The 24,960-nt window shown below is 33.9% G+C and overlaps 2 protein-coding genes and 2 long non-coding RNA genes across 5 annotated transcripts; 2 read left to right on the top strand and 2 right to left on the bottom strand.

Moving 5' to 3' along the window:
- Positions 1–1,762: 1,762 nt before the first annotated feature.
- On the top strand, positions 1,763–9,786 carry cd9b (CD9 molecule b). Of its 2 annotated transcripts, none has more exons than XM_019090071.2 (8): positions 1,763–1,955; positions 5,752–5,854; positions 7,685–7,782; positions 8,231–8,305; positions 8,748–8,849; positions 8,965–9,054; positions 9,150–9,233; positions 9,367–9,786. In XM_019090071.2, the coding sequence occupies exons 1-8, from the start codon at positions 1,878–1,880 to the stop codon at positions 9,430–9,432; spliced, it is 696 nt and encodes a 231-aa protein (XP_018945616.1). In that variant the 5' UTR covers positions 1,763–1,877; the 3' UTR covers positions 9,433–9,786. The 2 variants fall into 2 exon arrangements, with proteins under 2 accessions (XP_018945616.1, XP_018945622.1); XM_019090077.2 differs by lacking the exon at positions 1,763–1,955 and adding an exon at positions 3,961–4,118.
- A 1,120-nt stretch (positions 9,787–10,906) lies between these two features.
- LOC109078102 (small lysine-rich protein 1) lies at positions 10,907–11,435 on the bottom strand. Its single transcript, XM_019093422.2, has 2 exons — positions 11,304–11,435; positions 10,907–11,180 (listed from the first exon to the last, which is right to left on the bottom strand). The coding sequence occupies exons 1-2, from the start codon at positions 11,304–11,306 to the stop codon at positions 10,923–10,925; spliced, it is 261 nt and encodes an 86-aa protein (XP_018948967.2). The 5' UTR covers positions 11,307–11,435; the 3' UTR covers positions 10,907–10,922.
- Positions 11,250–15,835, top strand: LOC122136971. Its single transcript, XR_006154460.1, has 3 exons — positions 11,250–11,390; positions 11,525–11,588; positions 15,724–15,835. It is a non-coding gene; the product is annotated as an uncharacterized LOC122136971 (long non-coding RNA).
- Positions 15,836–17,804: 1,969 nt separating this feature from the next.
- Positions 17,805–19,195, bottom strand: LOC109078120. Its single transcript, XR_002015694.2, has 3 exons — positions 19,039–19,195; positions 18,238–18,324; positions 17,805–18,069 (listed from the first exon to the last, which is right to left on the bottom strand). It is a non-coding gene; the product is annotated as an uncharacterized LOC109078120 (long non-coding RNA).
- Between the last annotated feature and the right edge of the window lie 5,765 nt (positions 19,196–24,960).

Below are 24,960 nucleotides of genomic sequence, written 5' to 3' on the forward strand. Positions count from 1 at the left end.
TCATTCTATAATAAATATATGATATTCCATTGAGTCCCTGGCAGTGTGATTGACAGTCATTGTTTTGCAGTTGCTAAGGGTGACGTGCATCACAGACAGAGTTGGACGGGTGTCACAACACTGGGGGATGAAGAAGGGTGCCGCTCTGATCGTGACAATGGGCTCCATTTATCTGCAATGAAATTGTCATCCTCACTGTACTCGCCTCTCCGCAGAGCCAGCACCATCAGCTTTAGGAAAAATCAATCAAAGCAAGAACTTCTATAATTAGACAGAGGACAGACTCTGTAAACAGAGCAGAAAATGCAACCATGAGTATTCATTGCGTAAGGTAGCAGTGCATGTTAATTATCCGCATTATCTGTGTTTTCCGCAAATGGCACATGTGGGGTCCAATGCTTTAATAAATATGACTTAAACTGTGGAGTTTTGAGGATTAAGTACCTAGAAATTATTGGAGAGGAAACCACAACTGACTAAATGTTTGGGCCATGACTGATGTGTCATGTGATGTTGACATTCTGTTAACATCTGTTAGATCATATTTTAGAGAGGAAAGCATTATCTACTGTGCTCTTATCTGACATTTAAGGTGCAATTTTGACAAATTTATAATTTATAGTCTGTAAATTGATGTAAAGTGGTTTTAATAAGAAAGCTGTAGAAGTTATTTTTGAGTAATAATGGCATCAGAGAATAAGGAGAACTCATTTTCTTAGGCCCTACATCTCTTTGAGAAAGATAGAAATATAACAAACAGGATTCATTGCTATAGCATTGCTGGAACAAAAATATGTTCTAAGAATATTTTGTGTGAGGAAATTTTTTTTCGAAATGTTCACTGAATGTTCAAAATGTGCAGTTTTTAAAATGTTTCAAGTGTTGTTGTTGTTTTATGTGAATGTTAGAGAACATTCCATTTTAGCATTTTGCAAACATTATGAAGACCTTACTTTTGAATGTTCTCTAAACATTCTGAAATAAGTACCAAGATTTAAAAAATGTTACAAACATTCAACTAAAATGTAATAAATAAATAAATAAATAAATAAAAAAAAACACTGCATGAATGATGTACAGAAAATGTTTTTGTATGTTTTTCGTTTTGAGAACGTTTTTAAAGACCAGATAACTTTGAATGAATGTTCTATTAATCTTATTGGAATAACTTTTGAGTAAACCTTGCCAGATCTGGAGGGAAGTTCTGAGAATGCTGTTATCTAGGTTTTTTTTTTTTTTTTTTTTTTGCAACATAACAAACATCAACTTTTATCAAATATCACTGATTATAGTATGATTTCAGATCTGCTTATTTGTGAATGTTGCAACAATTATTTGAAGAACTAGTTTTGCAGTTTTTGTTGTGCTGATTAAGGTGATAACCATTGACTGATGCCTTAAAATTGAAAATACGCTGAGGAATGTCACAGAGAGGTGCAGAGTGCGAAGTTATTACTCTGATCACAAGACGAGACAACTCCTATCTTGTGCTGCAGTCGGTGAAAGAGCCACACAGTCTAAAAACAAGCACAGAAAAGACAGAGAGGTCATGAGAGGACCATTTTACCATGTTTTCCTCCAAATGCCATTATCTTTCTTTTTTGAGTAGGCTACATACAAATGCATTACTTGATAATTTAATAGCATAAGGGAGTCATCAATAATAAAGGAAGTCAGAAAGACAAGTGAATGTGACTGACTCCAGAGCTTCTCCCTTTCTGAGAGGTGGGAGTTTATAAACAGACAATTCCCCTGAGCACAGCAGCACTGAGCCACGGACGAGCAACACAAGGACAGACACAGACCTTTGGGAATTTAAACATCTGAGAACAACAAGACTTCTGTTGCAGTGTATTTGATTTAGAAATTGGATTCACATGATGGCTAAGTCAGGTCTGTCCAGTGGAGAGCAATGCATCAAATACATAATGTTCGTCTTTAATTTCATATTTTGGGTAAGTTTGATACAGTTCACTCCTAAATGTTTATTTATTGTGGAAAACAAGTGTACATGTGTGACATAATGTCTAATATAGACTTGCCATTCTGCCTAAACAATAGGCTAGTCTTTTAATTTGGTTTTTAGACAAACTTCTAAAAACACTTTTTTGATTATTTAACATAAAAATTGCTACAAATATATGATGTTAAAGGCTGATATCTGATTTGCTGAATTGATTTGTCATTGGCTCTCTGTGTCATTTCGAAAAGCGCTATCGCCTACTATGGTGAAGGCACAACTTATTAATATTAACTACGTAACTTAACGTAATGGACAGGAAGTTGGTAGCCTATATGATCGCAATTCCTTATAATGCTCCCCTTATTACTTAAGTACTTGCTTGTTATTTGAAATAAAAATGCGAATCGACTCATGACTATTACTTAGAATAGATTACGTAAGTGTCATCTCCAGGAAGGTTACGAAGGAACGTCAGCATGCCCTGATTAATATTCATGAGCCAAGTCTTCGTCATAGTGTAATTCAAAATACGGCGTTATGGGCAGCGGGTAAGCAAAACATGTTCAGAAACTAAATACAAAACAAATAACTTTCTGTTAACTATTAATTATGTTCTTGTGAAGATTTCTTCGAGAGATTTTCGCATAGGCTATTGGTTGAGCGGTTCACGAGAAGACAAGTTTCAGGCTAAAAACTTATAACGTAGGCAAATCCAAGTCCAGGATCATGGTAATTTGTTTTTATTGATAAGAACATGTAAAAATTTTGCATAATGTTACCTGTTGCTAGGCATCCATATCCCTAATCCATTTTATGAATGAGGTTAAATTTAGCCCAAGGGATGAAAGGTTAGATCTCACTAAGAAAGAACTTTATATAAAAATTATACAAAATATTAACAAAAATTAATACATCAGGTGTTTATGGTTCATATAGTGATGTTTTTTTATAGGTGTTTTGGTTCATATACACCTGATATTTATATTGCCAAAATTATATTTAAATAACAAAAAATATGAAATTCTTCTGACAGCTTGTAAATCAACAAGCTCTCTATAGCACACTACTTATATAAAATGCATGTAAATATCAGTTGTCCCCTTATATTTCCCAATAATATGTTTTAGTAAGATGATATATTAATATATTTTATAGATTTAATACATGAAGATTGAAAGATTTGCAAAAATGTTCCTCAGAAGCCTGATGTATCATATTTGGCAGTTGGCACTTTTATTTTAGCAGGATTAAAAAAAAAAAAAAAAAAGATGTATGGATAATCAAGTAAACCAAAGTTGCTTCAATCCAATAAGTCTTCATCTTGAAATTTTACTAACAGTAAGTTATTATAACATTTACTTCATAAGGATCATTAATCAAGATTTCACAGCAAAACAAAAGACGTGTACCACAACCTTAAAAATTGGAGTTTTTAAAATAAAAACTCAAGCGATGAACAGTTAGAGGGCAGAAGGCATGTAGAAGATTGTGTACAGGCTGCAGCAGGTTTTCAGGACAATTTTGATAAAAGCTGATCATTTGGAGGTCTTATGAAATAATGCATGATGTATGACAGCAGGCTTCGTTCGGTCTTCTCCCTGACCTCTGTCTCTAACCCTTCTGTTCACTTTAAGAGTGAAAAGGTGTTAAGAAAAGGGACAATAGCTGTGTTCTGACTTCCCAGTGTTCCTGAGGGACAGCTCGAGTTACATGAAAATTTAAACCTGATTAGCTTGTGTTGATGCAGTTTTGGCAACTAAAGTGCCATGTGGATCTTTAATACTTTTTGTACTCCATATATATTAATTTATATTTATATTTATATACTACTAAAATGTGTTAGCAATTTTTTCCGCCTGACAAAGTGGCTGGTAACCTTTTTTCTGCAATCATCCTCTACAATTTCCTGTCACATGAAAAATCTCAAGTGGTTTTGCCCCTCCTCCTTTTTCCTCTGACAAAGGCCAGGTAGGAGGGTGCAGCCTGCTGGAATTTTTTTGTTCACTCCCTTTTTTTTTAAGGTTGAAAACAAGCACATTTCAGGTGCTCAGTATCGGTTGTTTTTTCTTGAAACTACGCTTACTTTTTAGCCATGGCAGCGGGTGGACTTCAGTGTATCAAATACTTGCTCTTTGTTTTCAACTTCATCTTCTGGGTAGGTGTTTTTACATCATTACATGAGCACATGTTAATTCAGCTGTGTGTTTGTAGAGTAAAAAGGGAACATAGTCACACTGAAATGAAAATTGTGGTTTGAATGTGATGTGATCAGGGTATAAAAGGTTTTAGTTGCTTGTTTACATGCCATACTTTGTATTTGTTTGCTTACTTAGATTATGTATATTTGATGTGTGTGATAAACTTTGCTCTTTGAAATACACATGCTTCCTTAACATTTTGTATATAATTTTCACAGTTGAAATAAGTGTGAAATGAGTTACTTGTTCACATCCCTTTTAAACGGAAGCTGTGGTCGGACTGTGCATTTCTAAAACCCACTATCTAGCTCTTTCTCTTATTTTTTTTCTGAACATGTAGTGGTTAGTTGCTCAAGACCATTAATCACATTAGCCACCTTGAACTTCGAGCCTGTTGAACTTCTACTTTTACTGTTGGCTGAAAATGTGTTTGGAAAATGGTTTAGCTTGAATGTAAGGCATTTTAACCAACAAACAACAAAAAAATAAAAAATGAATGCACACATGTATTTGCAGCCCGCTAAATTTTAAAACCACACAAATAAGGTTTGGTCTGTAACAATTATCTTGTCTTAAAGTGCTTCGACAATTCAAAGGGGTCTTGGTATTTAGGCCTGGACTTAAGTTAGCTTTGTGGCGAGTGAACAATCTAGCAAACATGGAATCCACCCATCAGTAACTACCATTGTGTGTGGATGGAAAAAGTCGGGATCAGTTTGGGAATCTTTGAGGGACAAGCCTCCACACCCCTGGCAGTGAGTCACTGTGACTCATATTTGTGACTGTGTTTTTTCCAAAACAGAAGGAAACTGCAGGATTGCAACACAATTTTTCAAGTGCCAGAGATGCTTGTGTGTATGTGTATGTGTGTGTGGGTTTTTTTTTTTTTTTTTTTTTTTTTTTTTTTTGTGATCTGGTTTAGCTAGTATGGTTTGTTTCTTAGTATTCATTGCATCACCTGTCAAAGCACCTGAGGAAACTCACTGATCCACCCTTTGTGCAACTTCGTAGAAGGCTGAATGATAATGAAAAGTTACACCAGCTTTTTTACATGCACGACAATGAAATATGAACTGTCTGTTGACTATCAAAATGATCTGTTTTGACTATAATCAAGTCTAAAGGTGATTTTTATTTTGTGTGTGGGCTGTTGATTAACTTTTGCCTGTGAGAACGTGTAGGAACAAGAACGATTACAATCTAGTACATGTTACTCATTCATGGAAGCCACATTACAGTGTCCTGGGAATTGCCGGAGTTGGTCAGGACGATTTAGAGTTCGTTCAGCATATTTTTGCACAACTCTTTTTCATTATTTGCACTGGGGAAGAAAAGGTCTTGCTGTTAGAAGCAGGCTAGCTAGATTATCAGGTTGGTCTGCTTTTTGTTGAAGTGCTTTTGTACCATAAGGCTTGTTGGACTTCATTCTCTGAGGAAAAAGAGTGAAATGCATAGTTTTGGGCCTGACTTCCTGTACACTCTGCCTATATAAATAAATCCACGGTTGCTCAGTTTGCCAATGTCACTTGTCACTGTAGCTCAAACTAAACAAATCCCTAGATTTATTCAGTCATTTGTTTGTTTCCTCAGCTTGCAGGTACAGGAGTTTTAGCTGTCGGTCTCTGGCTGCGTTTCGATGAAAGAACTAAAGGACTCTTCACTGGAGTAGATGCCCCGACAGTGTTCCTCACAGGTGAGTTTGGCCTGGATTTTTAGTTTACCCTTCCTCAGTCCTCAATAACTTCTCAGTAATTCAAAAAACCACCCTTATCTCCATACAAAATCACATAGCTCCTTTTATCACTTACGTGATCAGGTCTTTGTAAGTTTATGTTTGGGTACGAGGCATAATGGTGGTCATGGAAACCAGCCACACCTATTTCCAGACACCAGATCCTATGTCATGAGAATGTTGCATTATGAACACTTTGATTCAACATGAGGCAAATGAAAGGTGAATCAGGAGTTGTTCTGTCTTCTGTACAGATTATCAAAAATGATATATCAAAATTAAACACACCTCACCTGTAAAAGTTTGGAATAATTAAGATATAAGTCTCTTATGCTCACTATTTATTTAATCAGAAATACAGTAAAAGCACTAATATTTTGAAAAATTATGTGATGAATAAAAAAAAAACTTTTCTGTTTGAATATATATGAAAATGTAATTTATTCTTGTGACGCAAAGCTGAATTTACAGCACTACTCCAGTCTTCAGTGTCACACAATCATTCAGAAATCATTTTAATATGCTGATTTGCTGCTTTATATAATTTTTTGCACATATAAATACAGCCTTGATGACTACTACTACTTTTAAATCATTAAAAAAATTCAATCTATTGATGGACAAAACCCTGACTCGGTTATTGAACATTCACTGAACAATCCTGTTTTTAAAGCAACAAAAATAGCTTGACCACCACAAAAACATGTGAAACTCTCGGAGCACTCTATCTACCCTTCTAGGCTGTGTTTGTTTTATGAAAGGCACAAAGACTGAATTCCTTGTTTCTGGCTTGTGGAGAAAGACCCCCTGATGTAACATCCGTCACATTTTGAAGGGTGGAACCTGCCTAAATATAGTGACAGGGATGTTGAGTTTCTGTCTACATGTTTGTTTTTTAAGAGGCAGGTTTTTTTAGTTATAATGGCAGTGCTGTTTTGGAGGAGGCTGTCTTTGGCCCACACGATGCCAGCTCTCTGCCCCTTCCCATCATCCCTCACAGAGCTGCCTTTCTCCTCCTCGCCAACAGAACCCACATTGTTTGCCCCTTCCACCTCCTTTTGTTTTGCCCACTTTATTTTCCTTTCTCAAGATCTGTCAGAAGAATTCTCGCCTCCATCGATCTAGAAACATGATAAACTCGGTAGGCAAGTGTCCAAGTGCCTGTCAGAGGTTTTGAAAGTGCTTTGAGTGACAGCAGGGCGTCCTGCAATGCCAAACATCCAGAAAAGCAGCTACATTCTTAAAAAAATAAACATTCCAAAAGGGCTTTTAGAAGAACCATTTTCGGTTCCCCAAAGAACCTTTCAATGAACTGTTTTTAAAATAACCTTTTATTTTATTTTTTATTTATTTTATTTTTTTATTAGTGTGGATAATATTTTGATAATCTGAAAACTCATTTTCCACTAAAAACCTTTGAACAATTAAAAGGTTCTTAAAGGTTCTTCATAGAACCATAGATTCCAATAATGAAACATTCTTTTTAAGAGTGTGGTAGGGTGGTGTTTCATAGTTTCTGTGAATACAGCACAATCCACTTGCATGGAATTTGGTTTTGCATATCCTGCTTTGCATGGCTTATTCTGATAAAGCAGCTGAAGGAAATAAAGTCCTTATTTATACATTGGCATTTTCGTCAGGTTTAATTTACTACAACCATAGATTATTCCCATGTACAGTAAATGGCATTGATTTCAAGTTTCTTTTTTTCAGATGAGAATCCAAAGGAATAGTAAGACAAATGTAATGGTAAAGGGAAATAATAAATGTTCTCTCTTTCTCTATCCACAGGGGTCTACATCCTCATTGTTGCAGGTGCTGTCATGATGGTCGTCGGGTTCCTCGGCTGCTGTGGCGCAATCAGGGAATCAGCTTGCATGCTGGGACTGGTGAGTCCTCCCATATTCTTCTACAGCACAAAATGTGTTTGACATTAGTATTACTGATGTAGTTACACTGTTAAAAATAAAAGTTTTTGCATTATGCCATAGAGGGACCATTTTGGGTTCCTCAAAGAACCTGTCAATAATTTATTTCTTCCTGTGAAGAACATTTATAATCTGAAGAACCTTTTTCTGCTTGAAAGATTTTAAAGGTTCTTTGTGGAACCATAGATTCCAGTAAAAAACCTTTATTACTAAGAGTGTAGGTTTTTTGGTGGATGGTTATCATGTGGCTTTGACCCACGTTCATGATTTACTCTTTTTGGTTGGCAGGATAATTTAAACAGACCAAATGAGAGTGAAAATGAGAAGTGCACTTTAGAGTGTCTTTTGCCATCTTTAGTTACTGCTGATGTCCTTGTTCACTTCTGACTTTTTCTTGCTCTCTCTCCAGTTCTTTATGTTCCTGCTCATCATTTTTGCTGCAGAGGTGGCCGCTGGAATCTGGGGATTGTCCAATCAGGACAAGGTGGGTGACTGAGAGTCAAGTCCCATTTATTTATATAATGCTTTATGCAAAACAGATTGCCTCAAAGCAGCTTCAGAGAAATAAAAAGGAAGATAGCAGTGTTGTAAAATTTCAAAAAATAATAAAATGACTTTAATTTCAGCTGTAAAACACTTTAGAGAAGAGAGTTGTCTTGTAGGTCAAGTCAGTTTGATGTTGATTCGATGGCAGTGTCAATGTCACAAAGTTTATAAAGTAGCTCTAAAGAGGACAATATAGTGTCATTGTACAGATCAGCTGAGTTCAACATTGATTCAATTCTGTTCAATAATTGTCAAAGTTGCTCAATAATAAAATGACTTGTCATTATCCAGTTCAGTTCTCATCCATTAGCATAAAGATAATTCTCTTAAGGCTCCTTTTCCCATGATCCTTTTTCATTTCTTTCTCTCCTCCTCCTCAGATCGTGAAAGAGCTGCAGGAATTCTACACGCAGACATTCAACAACTACAAAGACACCAAACAGGAAGCACTGAGAGAAACTCTGCGAGCCATTCAGTACGGAGTAAGTGTTCACTTTTATGGTTCGTTCAAACCACAGCATTGAAAACATTGAATGAATGGAGGGAAAACAGCTTAATGTTAATCCAACTGAATATATTCTGTCTGTTTTTGATTAGTTGAAGTGCTGTGGAACAACCGGAACAATTTTTGATGGAGCATCTGATACTTGTCCCAAAAAGGAGGGACTTGAAAACTTGGTCACAGTGGTAGAAATTCAATTAATAATAATGAATCTTTGAACTCTTTTTAGTTAAATGTGTTTTTCCATGTGCCGTTGTTAACTCTTGTGTTTCTTCTCCAGAGCTGCCCAGACGCTATTAAGGAGATCTTCACCTCTAGGCTTCACGTGATTGGAGGAGTTGGGATTGGCATTGGTGTGGTCATGGTGAGGAGATACTCATGCATATGATTCAGTGCATTTTCACCTAAAAAGCTTTGACGCTCCAGAGCTTGTAGCCGAGTCTTTCCCCTCATGTCACACTGCTGTCAGATATTAACCCTGTCTCTTTCATGGGCAGATCTTCGGCATGATCTTCAGCATGCTGCTGTGCTGCTCCATCCGACGAACCCGTGAAATGATATGAGCTGCCGTTCCTGCTGCAGCCTGTCTTCTGCTGTGTATTTATCTGTGTTTGTAAAGGTGTGTGCGTGTTTGTAAAATCACTCTGATAAACTTCTAACAAATCCCAGCTTTAGTCAAGCACTCTCAACTGTTATAGGTCATGCATATGTTGAGAGGAGCAATGAAATGCGCTAGAGGCTGTTTTTAATTTCTTTGGTGTTTCAACTTATGTTAATTTGCCTCTTTGAATGTACTTGTAAGCTTCTGGCGTTCTTTTCTTTTGTAATGTTTTACGTTGCTTATTTTATGTACACATATGGGAGAGTAACACCTACTGTAGTAAATTACCAATAAAGTTCATAACTAATTGACTGAATGATGGTAATAGTTTTTTTTTTTTTTTTTTTTTAAGGGCACTCTTATGTAGGGTTGGGAATCGTTAGAAATTTTCCGGTTCCGCCTAATGGTTCCGATTCCAGTTCCATTAAAATCATTAAACAACTATTAAAAAAAAATTGTGGTAAGGAAAAATGCACAATACTTAACTACTCAGTGCCCAATACTGTTTATTACTTACTGTCAACTTAATTTAAAGTTTGGCAATGTCAAAATTTAACATATTACAGTATACAAATTTTCAGGTTCCGATTCCGGTTCCATTTAAATGAACTATTATGTTTTTTACTATTTTACCTTCACTGAATGTAGTGTTGCTGGAAGGTAGTAAGTAATGTTGAGTAATGCTAGTCCATCAATCAGCATGTGCTTCAAAGTTGATGTTTTTTACACTATCAGTAACATTTTGCTTCACAAGCAGGAATAAGCAGGTTGGCCAAATAGTCCCTTGAGGGCTAAGACACTTGTTCATTTCCCTAAATTAATGAAATATAAACTGTTATACTTATAACCATGTATACACACACTCCATAAAGCCCCTGTTTTACAAATAATAATCCAATTTGAAGGAATTACCATTTTATTAGGTTGTAACAAGTTTTATATGATATAGGACAGGGTTATTCAAATCTTACCCTCGAGGGCCAGTGCCCTGCAGAGTTTAGCTCCAACCCTGATCAAACACACCTGAGAATGCTAATCAGTGTCTTCAGGATCATTAGAAAATCACAGGTAGGTGAGTTTGATCAGGGTTGGAGCTAAACTCTGCAGTGCACTGGCCCTCGAGGGTAAGATTTGAATAACCCTGATATAGGATAAATAATCAAAAATAAAGAATCAGCTGATATAAATGTAACATTTTAAAAATCCATTTTTGGCTAAAATTAATTAAATTGGCCACTTTATACCGTTTAAAGAAGTGAGATAGTTTATATAAAACATTTGTTGTTTGCTATAGGTAGGCAAATTAAATATATAAATTGTAAAACAAACAAAAAAATGACTTATAATTTGTTGAGATAACTTAAATATCCATCTTAACTAAACTAAATAATTTATCCTTTTAAGTCAAGCATGAACACTTATATTTAGGTTTAATTGGCACAAATCTAGTTTTCATTTTTTGATCTTTTTTTTTTTCCCCTTTTTTCCTTTCTTCTTGGTGGCTCCAGTCCAGCCAAATCCTCTGAACTCCAAGCAGTCCACTGCATTATGGGAGATGTAGTAGACGTTCTCCATGGCAGCTGGACTCAGAATATCCACATCTGTCTTAGTGGATTTGGCACTGACAGACCTCTTCTTGGAAGAGCGCTTTCTTTTGCTCTTTGCTGCAGGCTTGGAACTTTGAGATCTTGACTTTTTGCTACCTGAAGGCTATAAAGTGTATAGATTTTGGGAATGAATGCAAGATATCTTCACACATTTCAACCAGATGTTTCTCTTTTTGTCTTTTATGAAAATGAAAAGTGAAGATAAAATAGAAGATAAAGTTCTTACCATTATTCAGTGCCTTCCACTGACACAATAGTTAGACGCTTGGATACACTTGTTCCAGAAAAACTGAACTGACCCTAATCAATGCATGTAAGTTAATGCTTTCCTAGATTTTAAACTCATTTTGCATTCAGCTTCAACAGAAATTCTATCCAAAAGCCGCCGTTCCTCTCCAATGTGTTCCTCGTTTATGAGGTCTTTGTTGTGTGCTGTTGTTTATCTAGGGTTGTCCTGGTGACAGGTCAAGGGAGAATTTACATGGGACTCATCCACCAACTGGCTTTTCAGGTCAGACCAGGATCTTTTTTGCTGTGACCCCCAACATGAACCTGCACTGTTTGAGTACATGTATCCGATCATACTGTAAGACTTAGGAGTGATATTCATAAACTGAGGAATAGGAACCTTCCTGAATATTCTAATAACTAGAAAGACAAAACGGTTAAATAAAATATTAACCAATAAATAAATAAGTAAATAAATATAATAAGAAAATAAATATTAGTTTTTTATTATTAATAATAATGTTTTTTGTTTTATTGAATACATTTGTACACAAAAACATAATTATTCAGATCTGATAATTAAAAGAATGTATATCTGGCAAACATACTGACATATACTTGATTATTTTTGTAAAATTATCATATTATAGAGGTAATTATATATGTAGCAATCACAAATGACTGTGATTGGTCCATCCTGACGGTGCGCTGAGAAAAGTAACAGTTCCCACGTGAAAAAAACGCTCGCTTCTTCATTTTAGATAAACAGGCGAGAGTTTAAATCGGATGAATACTTATTCATACAAGAATCAAAGCAGCCGTCTCAGGAGTATCAACAGCGAAAAACTGAAGCCTGCGACAATCGGGAAAGAGCTAAAGGTAGGCCACTTGAGCTAAAGATAGCTGAGTCTTGTTGCAGCGATTACATGCAAACGTGTTAAAACAATCATCACTCAGGCATTTAATTTATGATGTGCTGATCTGTTTCCGTAAAAACGGGGTTTACAGCGTATTCAGTCATCCATTGATTTACGCATTACGCATTTTTAGCTAAAGTTGGGAGTCTCCCTCTACGGGAGGAGCTCTGATGTAATTCACATATTTCACCACAGGAGGGCGTTAATCAACTTCTTGAAATCAAAGGGTAATAAACAATTTATTCGATATATAAAATCAATTAAAATATCTTTTGGCTCAAATTATAGTCCCACGAACAACAACAGCAATTTTATTCATGCGCTGCTCAACTGATTCATACAAATACTTTTTTTTTTAAGCAAAGGTAGTAAAAAAACACAAAAAAAAATGCATTCATTCAAAAAAGTTTTTTTCCACATATATCTTTTCCAAAAAAAAAATTAGAAAAATTTAAAATCTCAAAAAAAAAAAAAATTTTCATGTGACTTTTTTTTTTCAAAATGTAATACACTCAGTTCACCACAGGAGGGCTTTTTAGCAGACTCCAGTTTTGTATATTACAGATCTAAGAATATATTCTGCTAATCAAAAGAAGTGATTTGGCAAATACATATGATATAAAATTAATTTAAAACAATTACCTTCTGTCCGAATTATAGTACTATGGGAAAAAACAATGTAATGTAATCATGCGCTGGTCAGTAGATCAATAAAAAGTCTATTTTAATTGAAGTTAATATTAAAGGATTGCTGTTTAGAATATATTCTTCAAAAAAAAGAAGTCATGTAGCCAATAATAAAATATTTAGTAATTCTGAAGCTTGCAAAATAATATAATTCAAGGTTTTCTATTTTTATACTGCTGTAATTTGCTTTAATTTCTTTGATTCGCATGTTTTACAGTTAACACACTTCAGGAAAAAGCACAAGAGAATTGTATAATCCATGCAAAAAAAAAAAAAAAAAAAAAAAAAAAAAAAAAAATATATATATATATATATATATATATATATATATATATATATATATATATATATTATTTTTTTTATTTTTATTTTTTTTTAAAAGTTAATATTAAGAGACTTTACTGTATTCAGTTCATAGATTTAAGAATATATTAAATATATAAAATGTTTTTCAGATGTTTTGTTGCTGCACAGGATAATCAATGAATTATTAAATATAATGTATGTATAAAATATTATAATTCAAGGATTTCCTCTGACTCGAGTTATAGCAGTAGAAAAAAAATCAGAAATGTAATTCGCTCAATTTAACACAAGCGATTACTTGAACTCTATCTATAATAATGCTCAGGAGGGAAAACAACAACTGTAGCCTATCTAAGAAGAGATAAATGTACAGCATACTTATTATTGTCATAATAACCTTGTCGTGGCGATTTCCTTGAAGTGGACACTAATTCACAATTGACTATGTCATGTAAACGTGTTAAAAAATTAGCACTCGGGGAGTTAATTTATGATGTGCCGAACTTTTTCCATGCAAAAGCGGGTTATACAGCGTATTCAGTCATCGCCTCCATTGATTTACGCATTGCGCATTGTTAGCTAAAGTGGAGAGTCTCCCTCTATGGTAGGAGCTCTGATGTAGTTCACAACGTTCACCACAGGGGGGCGTTAATTTGCGTTTCGCTGACTGCATCTGTATTTTACAGATCTAAGAATATCTTTCTGCTAATCAAAAGAGATTATTTAGCAAATGTAATCAACACCTAGTAAATCGCAATGTAATCAGCAATTTATTAAATAATATTAGTTCAATATAAAAAAGAAATGCCAACTCCGCCTCGAGTTATAACCGCTATAACCGTCACTTTTTTCACTTTATAATTAATAGCAGCAATGTAATTCAAATAATTCACCACAGGAGGGCGTTTGGTTAAGCTCTTTTGATTCGCATTTTTAAAAAAATAATAATGAAATTAATATTAAAGGACCTTTAGTATACAGATCTATGAATATATTTCTTCATATAAAATAAATGTTTGCCATCTGATTTTTTGCTGAATACAATAGGCAATTTATTATACGATAATTAATTCAAGATTTGTCTCTGACTCGAGAGAGAAAAAAAAAACACATCGATGTAATTCACGTAACTTACCACAGGAGGGCGCTAACAAATGTTTTACAAATATATTACAAATCTAAGACTATATATTCTAAGTTTTATCAACTTCTCCTAAATCAAATGGTAATAAACTATTTGTTCGCTATATTAAATCAATTCAAAATATATTTTGGCTCGGAATTACTGTAACAACAACAGTAATGTAATACATGCGCTGCTCAATTGATCCACACAAATACTATTTTTTTTTTTATGAAGATAATTTTGAATGAATTTTTAAATATATATTTTTTCAAAAAATAGTTGTTTTCCAGATATCTTGTTGCCAATAATAATTAAAGCAATTTTGAAGCTTCCAAAATAATTAAAGGTTTTCATGTGACTTTTGTGTAATTCACTCAGTTCACCACAGGAGGGCTTTTTAGCAGACTCCAGTTTTGTATATTACGGATCTAAGAATATATACTGAATTGAAATCTACAAATATAATAATAATAATAATAATAATAATAATAATAATAATAATAATAATAATAAAAAAGCAGCCGGCTCAGGAGCAACAACAACAAAACAACTGTATTATAATCGGAGAAGAGCTAAAGGTAGGCTACAATTTACTTGCATAGATGGGCCTTGTCATAATAACCTTGTCGCAGCAGTTTCCTTGAATCGTACACTTGACTATGTCAGGCAAACGTGTTTAAAATTAGCACACATGCAGTTAAATTTATGATGTGCCGAGCTGTTTCCATTAAAACAGCGGTTTATACAGTGCATTACGTATTGCGCATTTTTAGCTAAAGTTGGAAATCTCCATCTATGATAGGAGCTCTGATGTAATTCACAAATTTCACCACAGGAGGGCGATAATTAGCCTTTCGCTGACTTCAATTTTGTAATTTACAGATCTAAAAATATTTTGCTGCTAATCTAAAGAGATGATTTAGCAAATGTAATCAACGGCTACTAAATCTCAGGGTAAACAACAATTTAATAAATTATATTAATTCAATATAAAAAAATAATGCGAACTCCGCCTCGAGTTATGTAATTCACATAATTCACCACAGGAGGGCGTTTGGTTAAAGTTCTTTTGATTCGCATGCAGTAGTGCTACACATTAAAAATATTCAATCAATACAAAATAATATATATAATATAACTAAAAGTTTTACTTTGGTTTAAGTTATAATACTACAAAAAAAATTATAATAGTACTAATAATAATAATAAAAACGGCAGTGTAATTCACAAAATCTACCATAGGAGGGTATTGTGTTTGATTAGGTCCCTTTGATTCTCATGTTTTAATATATATATTTCCTCTGTGTCGTAAACAAATAATTAATAAATGTTAAAAAATTAATTCATTTTTTTTTTATTTTATTTTTTTTTATATATTACAGCCCTGTGATGGACCATTTCTCCGTCTGCGGCCCAATATATTGGATATATTGGATATATAATGGATGTGTGGATAAGAATCTAATTATATATTTTTTCACTTAACAAAAGAAAAATAAGACTATTAATATTAGTATTAAATCTACCAGATGTGTTTTGTAGTTTTTTTCCTTTTGCATTTGAGTGATAAGACTATTAATATTAGTATTAAATCAATGCAAAACCATTTAATTACAAGGTTTACGTCTGGCTCAAGTTATAGCTGAAATAAATACCGTGTAATTCCCTCAATTCACCACAAGAGGATGTTCAAAGTTATTTTAATGTGCTTTTTTTTTAATATTTTATAAATCATGAAATAGAACACAACAATACAAGAGAATCCTGCAATTCAGTGTTTAATTGATATAAATTCTAGTTTACAGATTTAAGTTATTTTTTAATAATAGAGATATTTTCTAAATGTTTCTGATATTGAATAAACAATTCAGTATAATTTTCAATGCAAAATGAATGCAAGATTTTCCAAGTTGCGGCAGTGTAATACACAAAATTCACCACAGGAGGGCATGAAACATTCTCATTAATGGTGTCTAAAAGAAATGACCATGTCTTTGCTAAGTAACAGTTATATGCATGTTAAAGATGTGAAATAAAAATAATGTAGATAAAGTCTCTCTGAGTTTATTGGATGTTCTGGTGTGTCTCTTTTAAATTACTCTTGAATGAATGAATCATAAATCAGTTCAAAATGAAAAAGTTACTGTGATTGATCTTGTATAAATGAGCTTCACGGCTGATCAAGCTTCAGTCTGGAGTTCCTGAGACTCTGAGGGCTGTTTGTTCATTACAGAGATCCCATGAGGCTCATGAGAAGTGTCAGTGTCAGAGATGTGAGTGTGGCTCTCCTGTAGAAAATCCTGTTTCAAATCTTCTGTGCTTTAAAATGATCTAGACCAAAGCAGTATGTCTGCATCTCCTTGAACTGGAGTAGAAAGATGTGGGGAAAGTTATGATTGGCTGTGGATACTGCTACGCATCGGAAGCATGTTCTTCTGCTCTCACCCTCTTTGAGATGCACAGTGCATTCAACTTATTAGACTAGTTTTATACCAGTGATTACTCAAAAAATCTCTGGGAAAGAATACAAGCTTTTATTAAAAATTTTATTCAAATTAGAACGTTCCATGCTTAAATCAGCAAATAAGTTCATAATGAATAATTAAAACAAGCTTTTTAGTTTAATATGCTGTACAACGTCAGTGACTAATAAAGACTGCATTTGTTTTTGTTTTTTTACAATGATGGTGACAGCCTTAATAATCTTATTATTTAAAAGAAAACTATTTGTTTTCAAAAAACACTTGAGGTTTAAACTACAAAAAAAATAAACTGATAAAAATATATGGTAATGTAGAAAAAACAAACAAACCCAAAACAATCCCTGTGATACAAAGGATGATTGTTCACCTTCAGCTAGGGAAGTACTGACTTAAATTCAGCAAGTTTAATGTTACCCGTGTCATGTAAAGTGAGGTTCAATATACAAACAAGATAAGAATCACACTTTACCCAGAGTACAGTGGTCAAACATGAGACTTTGATTCATGAAGCTGTAACGCAGTTGTGTTCAAATCCCAACGAAGCATTGAATGTCTTTTAATCAGCCTAAACATGCATTAAAATAAAATTAAAATCTAAACAACCCAAACCATAACAGCACAGCTTCTGTGGCTCAGGGGTTAAAGACTTCAGTCTGAAACATGAAAGGCCTGGTTTGAATCCTACATCAATTAAAATTATCCATCATTTAAAAAAAAATCTCAATAAAGGCCTGCTCACAACTCTCCTCAGCTCCACAGACTCAGTTGCTCAAGAGATAAAGCTGTGTCTTTATCCAAGAGATCTGAGTTCAAAACCCACTATTGCAAATTTAAATCAACCTCATCCAACAAAGTCATTCAAACGCCAAAACACAATGTGAAGTCCATGACGGGTTAGTGGGTAAACACATGTCCTATGAGGATAAGCTTGTGATGAAGACATAGGTTCAAATCCCACCTCATTATATCACATACACAGCTTTCTTTAACATCTTTATTGGGAACACACAGGTCAACAGTCAAATATAAGTTACTTCACACACTCCACCAAGAGACCTGTGGCTCACAGGTAAGAGCGCTGCCTCACGGGTTCAGAGGTTGCTGGTTCAATCCCAGCCAGGTCTCTGCGATATAAGTGAATGCTGGAGTGTGTGTGAAGGTGCGCCTGAAGAAGGGGGATACCAGTACACTCTCCCCCTGGAGCTTCCGGCACCGTGACCAGCAGCGGTTATGATTTTGTCCAGACTGGAAAAAATAAAATAAAGCTGAATAAAAAATTATCAACCCGTCCCTTCCCCACCTACTTAGGTTACCATCATTTACTTTTCAAAGGAGAAACCCCTCAGAAAGAAAATGATGGTAACCTAGATGTTTAGTGCACTAGAACACAGATTCACACAGAAGATACATCACCTGTTCATGACCAGATGTCCATCATTACAGTCACTGTCTGTCCACACGTCCAGAGCTCTGCTTTACAATCACAACACATCTCTTATTCTGTTCAGTCAAGACAGAAATAAACACAGTATTAGACATCGGCCTATTGCATATCTAAAAAATCTAAAAAATAAATTAAATAATAGTAAATAAAAAAAAATTAAGAACATAAATTGAATTCCTAAACTGCTTAAAAATATTACAGAGTATATTATACTTAAGCGATGCTGTAGTTCAATCTGCTTTTCTCCCCAGTTTGCACACACTGGGTTTCAAAACAATTTAATACATAAATAATTCAACAAAAACTTTCATCCAATCTTGTAAAGCAGCAAGGTGGTCTAGAATCACTAAATCATAGATAATAAAGAAAAACAAATGCACAATCTAACTGTTAGCAGGCCTAAGATATTTAGACTATTACTTACAGTTGGACTACAATTTCAAAAGAGACAAACAGCACGATTCCTTATTACTCAGTTTTAAAATATATAACTTCCTTTTAAAGATTATAAAGATAACGCAACAAATCACAAATTAATTTGTGTTTCTGAAGGTCTGACAGGTTCAGCAGGAAAACGGCATATAAAAAAATCTGTGATAAACCTTCACGCAAGATGTGTCTGGATACATTGCTAGCTGTCCAATAACAAACATTAAAAAAAAAGAAAAGAAAAAGAAATCATCTTTGAGGCATATCTTGCATAAACATGACGTTATAGAAACTGAAACAAACAATTCCAGACTTCAAAAGTCTTTTATAAAGTTACTTACAGGTGAGTCGCGGGACACTCGTTTCCAGCACTTTATAGGACTGTGTGTTGCAGTTGAGCTGAAATATGTGCTGTTAACGTGAAAAATTTTTAAGACCAAAATAATCAGCAGGATCTGCAAGTTGGAAGTCAGACTGAATGACAAACCCGCTTGCACCGCCTTGTGGTGCGGATGGAAAATTATGTATATTGGATGGAAAGTTATATTTAAAAAAAATCAGACAGTTATAAACTTATAAAATCAGGCAGAGACATACAATTGTTATTGTGACATCAAATCATTTACATCGCCTTTTAGTAGAAATAATATCTCTAAGCTGAGTAAAAACATGGCAGTTTAATGAATGTATAACCTAGTAGATATACTTCAAAACTGTTACAGAAGAATTTAGCCGAATCTCGCCATTCTGTGGTGAATTGTGTGTATTACTCTCATGCACTTATTTTTATTACACTATTTTTTCTACCCAAGCTAAAATAAAGTTTCAAAATTGATCCAAAATTGTGACCCTCTAGAACAGGATGTAATGTTAGAATAATCTATAATATGACTTACTGAAAAAAGGAGTATTCATTTTTATTTAGGGTGATTGCAGGTAAAGTGGGCCACTTTTTATAAAACATAATTTAGATAGCTAGATGTTTTTTTTCCACCTTTTTTTCTTTATGACTTTTGTTAATGTCCAGCTATAATATTTCATTTATAATATTTTATTTGCATGGTATATACCAATAAATACTTTTAGATCATGCACTCCAGAAAAAATATTTTCAGGTAAAGTGGGCCATCCCTTATTCATCAAAAATTATTCTGCATCTTAATTAAAAACACATGATTTATTAATTTATTATCTATGACTTAACACACACATTATCAGACAAACATATTTAACAGCATATTTAACAAATCTACGTTATGCGTAAATCCTCATCTCAATTCATGAGTGAAATTCCAAACAACAGAAAGATCATGTTGTGTTGACATTAAATTTGATTAAATTTGAATATTCAAATTTTCAGAAATGAACTCTACAATATGAAAAAAATAAATTATATGAACATTTAAAATGGTAACCATATGTAAAAATGTTTTATTTTAATTTTTTTTTATCTATGGTCTCTAAACACTTTAAATGAGCTTTAATTGTGTCCATATTTTAAAGCTTTATATTCTGCAGCTACAGTTTCTCCTCTCATCCTTTCTTCATTCCACAGATTGAACTGAATGCCTCGACATCCTTTCTATTCTCTCTTTCCTTTCTGCCATCTCTGACTTCAATTTCCTGACTGCAGACTCATTTCTGTTTTCTAAAAAAGTTAATTATACATATCAACTATAAAATAACCAGTGAATATCAATTTATTTAATGTTTTTGTGTATAATAACTGAAGGTTAAAGGTCAGCCCACTTTACCTAACACATTCAGCCAAAGTGGGCCAGCACTATTTACACACATTTGTGTAAACAATTGTTTCTTTGTAAATTGTAAAATGTAAATTTTTTTTCCATTTGCAATTTGCCTAAAAGATGGCCTTTGGTTAAAAACATGACAACTAATTAATCTCAAAACAAAATATTTGGTTTTTTTTTTAGGTTGGTGGAAAGCTGTTCATTATTATAGCTGTTGAAACATACAAGCAGGACATGATTATACAAAATATACACAACAAAATTCTGACATCCTTTGATATTTCAATCACATTCAGTATTGCCAATTACATACCTTGGGTGAATTTGCCAATGGGACACATTCAGCTACACTGGTAAAATTAATACCAACATTTTATAACATGTAAATGTTCAAAAATAATTAAGTATATGTATTATATATTAAAATGTTAAGATATTACATTTTATTTATTTAATAAGGGATTCAAACCTTTAAATTTTTAAACAGTTGGAATAAATAAATTAGAAAGCTGTATTTGTTTTCTTTTACAAATATTGCACATTTGAAATAAAACATCTCATTACAATTACAATTTCATTAAAATAACAATAAATTATCCACCATGTCAATTACATTTTCTTGCAGCCTTCTTTTTCTGGGAAACTTCCTGGAAGACGTCGTTCTGAGTTTTCCAAGCCAGTGAGGAAGGTCTGCTAAAGTGCAGCTTCCTCTCCATCTGAGATTCAAATTAATGTAAATACAGAGAATCAATAGTCACCAACAGCCAGAAGATGTTTGCAGAAAAATGCAGCTCATTGTTACTCCTGCCACTGCTCACCTCCTCTGAGAGTTTACTCATGGTTCTGGGATCATTTGGGTCAAACATGGGGTCAGTCTGCACCTCAATCCTCAACATGACTTTAAAACTTGTCTCTGAGCCCTGGACAGGCCCTCCGGATTTGGAAAAGGACTCTAAAGAGCAGTGTGGAAGATGTCAAATTAAATAATTTATATCTGTATAATAAATCATTCTAATTTTTTGTTATATTTATTATTTTATATTTGTAATATATATATATATATATATATATATATATATATATATATATATATATATATATATATATATATATAAATATATATAAAATAATATTACTTTAATTTTCTCAAGCATACAGTTCAAGTGTAAAATAAATGCTAAACAAATTATAGGAAGTAAGAGCAAACATAACACAACACATTAGCTTTAGAATTTACTTAAATTATACACAATATTTTTTAAATATGAATATATGAATATTAAAATTTGTAGTGGCACTCACCACTACAAATGACTCTAGCATCATGCAGGTGATCAAGGTTGTAGTGCTGCCAGTGATCTATGTTACATTGTATGAGTGAAGACTCATTCCCAAAACAGTCAACAGAATCCATCCATACTAGACCAGATCCCTGTCCAAAATAAGCACCACCTTTTGCCTCTATAGCATCTCCACAGCCCAGTTCTCTCCAAACCACTGATCTAACAGCATCTGTTAGATTCCAGCCATCATCAGACCCGGTGATGAAGAACCTCCACTCGTCCAGAACAAATACTATTACCATGCACCAGCCTGACAGAATAATGTCCACACAGATGAAAAGAACCAAAACATGAAAAATAATTAAATATTTTGCTAAAATTAAAAGATATAAAATTCAGTATATGTTTTATTATACATATCTCATATAATGGTTATTTGTTGCTGTTAATTTATATTTCTTGTCATTACTTGTTTTGTGAACAGTGGTTTGCCAATAATGTATGCAAACACATTTATGACAATAAAGCAATTAAAAAACAGTTAACATACTAGCTTAGTCTACTTAATTTATGGATTTGGTATCCAGCAAAACCTTTTCAGATCTTTGTTTTAGCATGTTTTAGAAGAATATGTTGGCAAAAACAAATATTACATTTTTACTCTTGCATAATGTTTTTTACTCATGAAAATGTATTACATAATATTATTTTAGTTTAGTTTTTAGGCTGTTTCTTTAAGCATGCAAGATAAACAAATAATAAAACAAGCAATGCATCAATAATCAGATGATTTTATTTACTCATTTAGAATTTATATAATGCAATATAGATTTGCACTGTACATAATTATTTAAAACACAAAATTCAATGTATTTATTCAAAACATTTAGACATAGATATATATATAGATTTATATATAGATAGATTAATATATCTTATAAGATGATCTTGTGACCTTTTCTCAGAATTTTGAGTTTATATCTCACAGTTCTGCATTTATATATTACAATTCTGTTTCTATCTTGCAGTTCTGACTTTTTCTCATAATTTTGAGTTTACTGTACTTTTTTTCTTCTTTTTTTGGATTGTAGCTCACAATTCCATCTTTTTTTCCTCAGAACTGCAGGTTTCTATCTCGCAATTCTTTTTTCTCAGAATTGCAAGGAAAGTAGTATGTTGTGACTTCTGAGACAAAAAGTTGCCATTTTAATTTTGCAGCCCATGACGGAAAACAAACTTTCATGTAAAAGCATTTCTTGAACCAGTTCACATACACTGACAGATGACTCCAGCATCCTCTGAATGATCACAGTCATTCACTCCCCATTCACCATATTCACATTTGCTCAATGCAAACTCATTTCCAGAGCAATTTACATCATCCATATTTGTCCTGAACCTTCTCCAAAATAAGCAAAACTCTTTGCCTCAATAACATCCCCACAGCCCAAGTCTGTGCACACCACTGCAGCTTGAGACAAATCCCAGCCATCATCACACACTGTTCCCCATATTCCCCTTATAAAGAACCTCCACTTGTCCAGAACAAGAGTTGACTCACCAGCTTGGTTCTGGATGATTAGACACATGAATAAGCAACAAGAAGATAATGACAACATTGAGTATATGATATGCGGTTAAACATGAGGTTTTACTCATACTGACAGATGATTCCTGCATACATGTCATGTAGGCACAAGTTTTGTTCCCATTTGTCCGCTCCACCCATTGGTCATTCTGTCAGTGAGGACTCATTCCCAAAACATTTCAACTTAGTCAACCATATTTTTCCTGAGCAATCACTGAGCATTTATTTAGTTATAGTTCTCATTTTCAACTTGGTTTTGTCTTTCATAATGCTGGGATTTAAGGGGCACCAATCAAGGTCATTGTCATTTTTTGGAACTGACTGAAGTTCCAAAAAATCCTTCTCAAACTTTTGCTCTTGCAAACAAATAACAATGGCATTAAACAGAAGGCTGTTCATTTTTCCATTTTGTTTGGTTGTTCAAATGAGTTTTTCTTTCCTAATTACTCTGACAGGCCCCATTTACAGGGATGCAAACTGTGAACCTTTTGAAACTTATCTTTCACAAACAAACCTGTATTCTTTAGAACCAAAAAGTACTATGATGCGATTTAAATTTTTCCGTTCTCTTTGGAGTGTTATAAGTTCTTGGTGCATAAAGAAGATCTGTAAAGTTGCAAAGACTAAAGTCTCAAATCCAAAGAGATATTCTTTATAAAAGTTAAGAACAAACCACAACCCCTAAATACTCCCACTTCTAACACACCCCCACATCTCTACGTCACTATGTGGGAAGATTAGCATAACGCCGCCCAAATGTTCACGCAAAGAAAGAAGGTGTAACTTTGATTCTCGTTGTTGCCATGTTGTGGAGTCGTTGTGTGTTTCGCTGAAGTGAAACTTTGTTTGTCCTTCCAAAAGAGGACATGACTAGAAATCAGTGGTTAGGTTGTATTTCAACACTGTTCCAGAACAGTTCAACCCAAATATTCAGATGTGTGCAGCGTATTTTATGGAGGATAAGGACTGTTTCCTGAACCAGTAGCATGCAATGCGTCTGTGGCACAACGGCTGTTTTTATAAAGTTGGGCAGTTCAGTCTTTGCAAGGACAGTCTGGCGCTTCTGACTCACAGCCAGTAAGTAAGTTTTTTATATTTAAATAATTTGCCACTGATGATTCAAACGAGAGTTTTGAGCAGTAGAGTAGCCTTGTTGTTTGTTGTTTCTCAGATCACAAATGCGACATGGTTTTATGTTTACATGGCGCGATACGCAACGCAACGCATAAAAAGACAGTATAAGTCATAATAATCAGTAATTATGTCCCCATTGGATGCAACAAATGCCTTGTTTGTAATGGGCTTTATTGGTTTGGTCTGGTCTAGTGATGTCCGGATCGCAAACGAATCTTTCTATTTAACCGGATCTTCTTAATAAACCGGTCAAACCAGTTCACCTAATTGAACTGAATTGTTTGAAACAGTTCGCGTCTCCAGTACACACTAATCCAGAAATTACTTAAGTTATTCGGTTTATAAACGTGCCTTACACTCCCTCTGATGCAAAATAAACCAATATCCTGAGTTATTCAGTTACTCCTAACAGTACATTGACTGAACTGCTAAAAGAAAGCGATGATGGGATGTGCACGAGCAGAGCAGCTGGACTGAGTCTCGTGCTGCTGGCCTGGGAGACGGCAT

Source organism: Cyprinus carpio, chromosome B4, assembly GCF_018340385.1.
Source record: "Cyprinus carpio isolate SPL01 chromosome B4, ASM1834038v1, whole genome shotgun sequence".
NCBI lineage: Eukaryota > Metazoa > Chordata > Actinopteri > Cypriniformes > Cyprinidae > Cyprinus > Cyprinus carpio.